Here is an 8,973-nt window from a genome sequence, read left to right on the forward strand (position 1 = left end):
TTAAAAGCCCATCGAACAATCTTTACAACACTTCAAAACTTGTTGTTTGAAATAACCTGAATCTTTTGTAAGAAACCTTAGAAACATTTGTTATAAATTTAAATGACAAAATCCAGAAAATGAGATCATTCAAGAATGTCTAAAATCATTTTCACTGTAATATAGAAGCATGAGTCAGAGCAGGGACTAGTCAGGTGTTGCATATTTATTCAACCAACAAATTTTAGATGCTTCCATTTTTATGTTCTCTTTTTATCAAATCATCATTGTATGATTTGATGAAGAAAGTCTTTTGATGTAAATCGACAGCAATTTCTATATCAATGAAAAATACCAAAAACTAAGAAGAGAATAAAAGATTGGAGGAAGAAGTGGTTAACATTACTAACTAATTAAAGCCTTGAAGTTACATTTCCTTTAAGACAACTTTTTATATCAAGAACATAAAAGAGAGCAATATGAATGTCCTCATGTAAAATATAAATGGTGATGTTCCACCCTTTTTGAAAAAGCTATGCTCTATGCTCAACATCATCCAAAAAGCTTTAATTGAATTGAAGAACAATGCTGCCATTTGGCATATTCTCAGGGCTCAAAAAAATCAACTCTGTTCTTACTGGTATTATAACACCATCTACTCTGTGGTTTTAAATCAATAAAAGCTGATTGCCTTTTCCTAAAGCTTGATTGTCCTGTATTTTACTAACCCTTCAGCTTTGTATCATTCACTCAGCTGATTTCTTCAAGCTGCCTAAGATTCCATCAATGAGCTTGTCCTTCTTGTTCTCAACTGGGTCTGAAACAAAAGTATAGCTCCTTTGAGGTCTTTGCTTCCGTCCACAGTTCACCGAAGAGGTTTTACTCTTGGTCAATACTTCTGATGAGCTAGATGGCTTTACACAATGAGTGGAACAATCAATGGCGCCATCAACATTCTCTGACATGCCCTTTTTTTTGTCTCCTTCATTACTGCTGTACCATGAATCTAGGATTTGCAATAATGAGCTGTCTTCCTCTGTTACTGGCTTTCCTTGCCCTTTTGGAAGTGTTCCAGTTGAGACTTCTTCCGAATCTGAAATTTCATCATCAGAGACAGAAGGTTCATAATCAGGATATTGTCTCTTTGTTTCTTTTATGGCCGAATCCCTTGGCATTAACTGCCCTTCCTTTCTATCAAAATTCAAGTTAGAAACAGGGCCGAGCTCATCCCATAGAGAGTCAGATTCATCATTCTTCTTTGACGTCTCAGATGATTCACTATCTGAGCTATTTAATGGGGCATTATCTTCTCGAATGTTATTGAAAAAAAACTCCTGATCAGAGCCACCTACTACTTTACTGGAAGGAAAGATACGACTGGACTCAATTTTCACACCGGGCATGATCTGTATTAGGGATGCCAACTTTTGGTAACCGAGTTTTTGCAAATCAAGATGGTAGCCATACCTCTCAAGGAACAGTTTCCTGATCGATCCCATATTATATCCTTCTGGGTACTCCTTCATTATCTCATTCACAAGGTTCTGACAGTCAGCTAATATGTCATTTCTAGATCTGTCCAAAGGTCTCTTATTACTGATAGGTGGGGAAACTCCGGCATGAGAAATATTTTGAATCTTTTTCTCTCTATTAAGCTCCAGTAGAATTGGCGGGTTGGATTGTGACTCTGTACTTAAAAAGATTGATCTCAATCCATTTGCAGCACAAGATTGACCCAAAGAAGACCTCTTTACAACTGGCTGAATAAGTTTGAAAGGTGATATTTCAGATGGCCTTTCTTCCACCCATTTCTTCTCTGATATCAACATATCTACCAGGTTAAGAAGATAGCTATCAGTGAGATCTCTAAGAGCTGAAGGGCCTTCCTTCTGCAGACATTGAGCCAACTGTTCCCTGAAACAAACCACAAACAATATAAGCAATATACAACTATACAATATTGATTGCAACTGTCAAACCTGTGAAAATCAGAGTTACCATTTTTTAAGTTGTTACACTAAAATTATTAGATTCCTTTACAACTATATGAAATCATGTGCAACAACTGTTAAAGTTGCAGAAACTATAAAAGAGAAAGCAAGACATTAGATAAATGGATGACCCCACTTCAGTCAGTTGCAAACTACGATCTAAATCTCGTTTCTGGAAATGAAATTTATTAATAGAGTCCCTTCCCATCTCTTTGACACAAGGCAATATTTGAAACTCTCAGAAATATACATGTACCTGACTTAATGTTGCAGGCTTGTGGACTAATTTGGATTACACTATCTATCTAATATATTGATAGAGGCCTAATTACCAAAGTTTATGTCCACAGGCCCAGGAAGAGCAAAGAGGAAGCAGACCCAGAAAAGGAAGGAAGGATGAAACTCTCAGCTGAGGATTCAAGGATTAACAAGATGGAGGGCAATATGGGGATTACAGAAACTGAGCTGAAACAGAGTGATCCTGGCCATTCAGCTGAAACACTTGGCAGCTTATGAGTGGGCAGAGGGAAGAATTCGGTTAAGGAAATTCATCCTTTATATGGCAGCAGAAAAAGGAGTAAAACAGCTTTTGTTTGGTCTAGAATGATGTACTGAAGTTGTCTGAGAAGAAGGAGGGGTCTGGCTCTCGAATTCCAGAATTAGCAGTGCCTATTTCCTTTGTTAATGTCCATTTTCCTTTTAGTTTTGTTGCTCTAAGTCTATTTGTGAAACACTTGGTGTAAACATTTGTTTGGTGAATGAATGAATGGAATGGACTGCACTTTCCATTACTTGATTGAGTCTATTTTATTTGATTGAGTACAAAATATACAGATTGAATGCTACATGTTGAGGTCATGAATATTGCAGGTTCCAATTCTTTCCATTTATTTGCCAGGAGGAATTGAAACTGGAGCAGGGGAGATTTTGGCTTGAACAGGTACGCAACATATATAAACTCCTTTTTGAAATAAGAAAAAAAAATAACATTCAGCTTTCTTAATATTTTATCACATATATGAAAAAGTAAAGAACTACAAAAAGTTATCTAAAATGAAACAAAATATGTAGCAATTTTATGACTTCCAAAATTTTATTGGCCAAGAAGTTCTTAAAATTTGTTTTGTGGATAGAAAAATTTTATATGCAACATGCACTGCATTATCATTGTAACAGCTAAAAATACTATACTGTCAGAAAAAAAGGAAAGAATTCTAAGCAGATGCATGTACCTTGTCCTAGATTGGGTGACAATGACTGATCCTCTAGGTGAATCCAAGAAGGATTCCATGTCAGACCAGAAAGAATCCTTCATAAAAACCTCATGCTTGTGAGAATTAATGTGTATCTTGATTGGTCTTTCACTAGATGGATCAATTGATCTAGCAGTGTCTTGGCTGCTACGCTGAAATTTAAACCAGTTTATTATTCGAGTTAGAGCACCTGGACGTGGGGTATAATTGTCATCAGAAGGTTCAGTGCTTCTAGCAGATTTTTTCTCAGCAGATCCAACTGGAAAACCATCTTGACTTGGTGTTCTCATGCTCTTCTCATCCACTTTTATCTTCTCAAACTTATCACCATTAATACAAGAGTTTTCAGGATAGTTGTGACTTGTCTTCTCAGAGATATCTCCTGAATCACTAACTTTTTGAGGAATGTTCTGACATTTAATTTCAGAAATCCCATCTTTACTGCCGAAGCATCTCCGCCAAATTTTTCTGAAGAATCCCACTTTAGATGCAGAATCTTGTTTCTCTACAGATAACAGATTTCCCTTAGTTTTCTGTTCACCAGCTGCCTCAGAAACCTTCTTCTCAGCTGAAGTGGGCTGTTGCATTATTTTTAGAGGTTCCTTCACTTCCATGCTGACAACCTTCTCACTTGATTCAGGGGGCTGTTGAATCTTTTTTGAAGGGTCTTCCACATTAACTTCAGGTGATGAAGGCAAAATTGTCTTACCATGGATAGTTTCATCTTTATGGCTTTCCTCACCATTCAACCTCAAAGGCTTTGAGAGGTCCTGATCTCCACTTCCACCAACACGCTCATTAGATGTACCCAGACCGAACTCAAATGGTTCAGGAGCTTTTGCAGTGATTTGCCGAACAATAAAATGGCCATCACTTACACGGTGAACCTTTAAAATATGTGGCATCGCCACAAGAAAGCGGTAAAATCTCTTATATCCATAGAGGTCTTTATCTATACCAACATAACCCTTATTCAATTCTGCCCGAAGTTCCGTAATTGAGATTCCTTTAGGATATGAGTTTAAAATCTGACGAATCTGTCTCATAACTGCCCCTGGTATTGGACTGGGCTTAGAATCTGCAGCAGGATCACAAACCTCGTCACTGCGTGAACTTCTTGCTGCTGGTTGTTCAACAACAGAGAAGGGATCTTCAAGAGGCACCTTATAATGGCCATACCAGGAACCATAAGGACCATCAGGAGGTTGATTAAAATGCTTTCCAGTAAGGTTCTCCCCTCGGACCAGTGAACTCCAATTCCACATGATACTAGCAGCACTGCAGAGAACAGTTGGAGCAGTTTCTGAACTTGCAAGCAATATGTTATAATTGTTCATCCTTAGTCGGTGCAAAATACTAGCAAAGTCCCTATCACCAGAGATTAGAAAAAGATGTGCTGGTGGAGGATTTTGAGAAACCCAGTACATTAGATCTACAAGAAGTGACCTATCAGCGCTATTCTTTCCACCTGCATTGGAGGAAAAAATTTCATGGCAAAATAGGTAGGAACCCAACTAATCAATCGCTAAGAAATTTAACAACTGGACATTTACCGGCAAAAACCTGATAACCTCAATTTTACCAGTGACACTTCAGATAACCAAAAAATAATCAATTTGCAAATCTTTATATGAATATGTGAGTTATGATATTGATACATTTTTTTACAGAAAGATATGATACGGATTCATACTCATGTAACTTGATTACTCTCTCCTCACTCTCATTTACAATTATTGAATGGCAGAATCATGTATACACAAAGAATAATACACATCCACATATATATAGCAATAATTAAACTTTAGAGTTGATAAATATGGAAGTATCATGGTCAACCAGCAATTCCCAATCTTCTCTTCCCCCTGGTTGTAAATCAATTAGCACATTACACAAGGGTGGGTGTTTTTTGCATAGATTCTCATGTCATGTAAGCAACAAACTTATGATAGTCATTCCTCAACACCTACACAGGGGAGCTCTCTGGTTACCAGAAACTAAAATCCAATAAAAACCTTAAATGCTTCCTCATTTGATGATCTGGTGTTATGACTCTAGACATTTATCACCGCTTTGTAATCATGAAATATACATAGCCAACTTTAAAGCCTTGCTCCTTCCCTGAAAAGCTCCATGGAAACCTTAAATCATAGCTACAACTTCTTCACATATCACTTTTTAGTCTACCATCAGATAAGAAGTAAATCCCAGGCGAATGATCACCAACCTACACTGAAGCCACAAGTTCTTGTCGCACATTGCACACAAAAATCTCGACTTCATCACTGCCAAGCTACAACCATGTATCCACTGAACATCTAAAATACCAATTCTCTAACTCAGATGGAAATTTTGCACCCATTTCTTGTTCATCCAATAATACAAGCATAACATAATTTAAATTACTACAGGATGCCGAAGAATTTCCATTCACATATTTTAAACTTAGAAAAGTAACAGATGCTCCTTTAACACTCAAAGACTAGAACCTGAAATAAGAAAAAGGAAATGCCACAAAGAAGCAAACATATACCATTAGGAACATGAGTAATATTGATCCCAGTAGCCGAGAGCGCCTCCTGATTAGTCCTCGAAAGCTGCATCACATCTCCAAAGGCGGTGATCATGACGGGGCCCTTAATTCCATGGCTCCTAATGGCAGCAGTGATGGCGTGAGCAACCTTGAACACATTAACACCGGCAGGCAAATTGCAATTCTCAAAATCCCACCACACCGAAACCCTCACATTTCGAGACTCCTCCTCTTGTCGTCGAGATGGAGGAAATGACGATGTCGAGAAATGGGAGAAGAAAATTCTGAATTGGAACAGAGAAGAGGAGGAGACAGAGAAAAAGGGTTTTGAGGAGACGGTTTTCATGGTTAATCAGGACTTAGGGTTTTGGAGGGAAATGGAAAGCGGGTCTTATGTCATTTTACGGTGATTAAGATAAAACTGTGAGGATTTTGTATACAGAAGTGTTAGGGTTTTAGGGAAAGAGAGTAGAGGAGACGACGCCTAAACCTCCCAAAACCCTAACGCACGTGCGGTGGTGTAAGTTTGGGCCGATATGGCGGGGTGGGTTTGGGTTTGGTCTTGAATTGGTGGATGTGATTCTGGCCCAAGGAATGCCCAGAGGAAGGGAATAAAAAATCAATTAGCTCTAAGAAAGAAAATGAAGGGGACAAAAAAAAGTTGTAAGTTCCATACGCTAGAAAAGGTGTTGCTGCCATTAAGTTGAATTTGATTTGAATTTAGCTCAAACAAAATCTAATTTGAGATAGGCTCAAATTTAAAGAATTAATTCGAGATCAACATATAAGGCTCAAACTCATTTTGTTTTATAAAAACAAGTTTAATCTTTAACTCAAATTTTGTCTATTTGATTTTTAGTTCAAATAATTTAGACTGGATTCAATTTTAATTACCATTTTGATATCTCAATGCTAAGACAATCAATTTGAGCAATATGAAGTGACTAGTTCATATGAAGTGACTTTGAACTAGCATTTTGAGAGTCATAGTCAATACTCAACCTTTCATGTCCTTGTGCGTTGGATGGTTTCAATCACAAATAGATTTTAGGTAAGGAAATTAAAAAGTGTCATATGTTTGGTGACTTTTCACCATACAAAAATAATAAATGAAAATGGGATTGGCTAAGGATTGAACACTTGAAGGAAAACATTTAATGTTCTTTATGACATTGAGACAAAACATTTATTAGCTTGGGAAAACATTTAAAGCTTCGGTGTTGGAGAGTTCCATAAATACCCTCTCACCCCTCACATTTTAGACGCACCCATCTCATTTTAATACACAACCTTCATTTTATTGTTTTTCGTTTTTACATTTCTTCTTTTTCTTTTAATCTTAACATTTACCTATTTGTCAATATTTACAACTCGTTATTAGCCCCGTCTATTTAAGTAAATCTCAATATCACTAATATTTAAATTATATTATTGTTTAATTTGTATAATACAAATATAAATATTTCAAATATGATATTGTCTTATTTATAAAATACAAATTATGAATGTTTCAACTATTGTTATTGTTCTGTTTGATTTTTCATTATATTTATTTACTAATTTGTGAAAAGTAAACTGTGGTTATGTCATTTTTTTATTGTTTCAAATTTATAAATGCAAACTATAATTGAATCTAAAGTTTAAAAAATCATGAAAAATATGGACTCGAAGTCCTAAAAATAATCAAAACCAAGATTTAAATTACCATAATTTAAAACTCAATATTCTAAATATTAATTACAAAACTTAAAGTTTTGTAATATGAAATAAATATGAACCAGAGGTTTTAACACAACAATTTTTATTTTTAAATTATACATTTCTCATTATGACATTAATTTTGTTATTTTCTTCGACATATAGCTTGTGGGAATGCCGAATCTCATAAAGCTTGAATATGTTGCTCTAAGGTTGGGTGGAGAAAATTATACTGAATAAGCTCTTGACACAATTCTTCATTTAGAATAAATGAACCTTAAAGAAGCAAATTAAAAAAAGAAATGAAGTGTCCTAATAGGATAGATCCAAGACCACTATGTTCCTTCAAAATCACATCCAGAAAAGATTATGAGTTGAATATATAGATATAATAGATCCATTAGAATTATGAAAAAGGTTTGAAAGATAGATTTGAACATTCAAAATCAGTAGTGTTATTACCATTGTAGATAATATGTATGAAAGGTACACGATTGTATATTGTGATTTTTGTTAAAAATAAAAGGTTTCGAATGCATTTGGATTAAGGATTGTATCACAATTTTCCAACAAAATACAAAGAGAACTTAAAAGATTTTGTGAGCTTTGAAGCTAAAGGAGCAAAGAGACTTAAAAGATCATCAAAAATTCATGCAAAAACTTGCTTTGGGATTATGGAAAAGAGGTAAGTAGGATGACTCTTAAGCTTCGATCAATTTTTGATTTGCTGCAATCATGATGCTTTATGTGGGTCATGAGTTATATGTTATATATATATATGTGTGTGTGTGTGTGTGTGTATTCTTATGAATGATTTGAAGATAAGGATTCTTGTTGGTAGATTAGGCTTCTATGATGATCTATTGATGAACATCAATTTGATTTTTGGTGGATAATGTGTGGTTATGGAATTTTGTTTGGTAGAATTTGAAGTGGGTATCATGGTTTAAAGATTAAGAGCATCAAACATGTTAATTGAGTTCTCAAGGTTAAATGATTGATAAATCATGATGTTAACCAATTGGGTTATGAAGACATGTTAGTATATGTTAGTTTTAATGTATAGTTGGTTTGTGTATCGTCAACAGTTCGAGTATCTAAGTTTTTATGGTCGGAGATTGGTGAAAAGATGAAAACAAAATTTTGAATAAAGATGCTACATACCTGTGTATTTGTGAGGATGAACAGTCTTTGTGTAGAAAAAAATACATAAGCATGTTAATTTGGGATCAAGTGCACGCTCGTGTGGTATGGTACACATGGTCGTTTATCTTGCCCCAAGTTATGTGCTCATGTATGTATATATAGAACGCACATACACCTTTATGTATGAGCACCCCCGTGTACAATTAGGAAAATTTGGAAGTAAAGACATTTGAAGATTACAATGCTAGCATAAAGTGTCTATGCTTGTAGATGACGATGAAATTGACTATTTTACCCTTGCGAGGGATGATTATGAAGAAATAGATAGTAAGACCCTAAAGAAGGTGAATATGAGTAATAATGTCTTAACAAA

The 8,973-nt window shown here is 35.4% G+C and overlaps 1 protein-coding gene across 1 annotated transcript; it reads right to left on the reverse strand.

Annotated features, from left to right (window-relative positions):
* Positions 1-359: 359 nt before the first annotated feature.
* LOC123199603 lies at positions 360-6,233 on the reverse strand. Its single transcript, XM_044614632.1, has 3 exons — positions 5,757-6,233; positions 3,203-4,691; positions 360-1,893 (listed from the first exon to the last, which is right to left on the reverse strand). The coding sequence occupies exons 1-3, from the start codon at positions 6,100-6,102 to the stop codon at positions 726-728; spliced, it is 3,003 nt and encodes a 1,000-aa protein (XP_044470567.1). The 5' UTR covers positions 6,103-6,233; the 3' UTR covers positions 360-725.
* Positions 6,234-8,973: the final 2,740 nt, after the last annotated feature.

Source organism: Mangifera indica, chromosome 16, assembly GCF_011075055.1.
Source record: "Mangifera indica cultivar Alphonso chromosome 16, CATAS_Mindica_2.1, whole genome shotgun sequence".
Classification (NCBI taxonomy): Eukaryota; Viridiplantae; Streptophyta; class Magnoliopsida; order Sapindales; family Anacardiaceae; genus Mangifera; species Mangifera indica.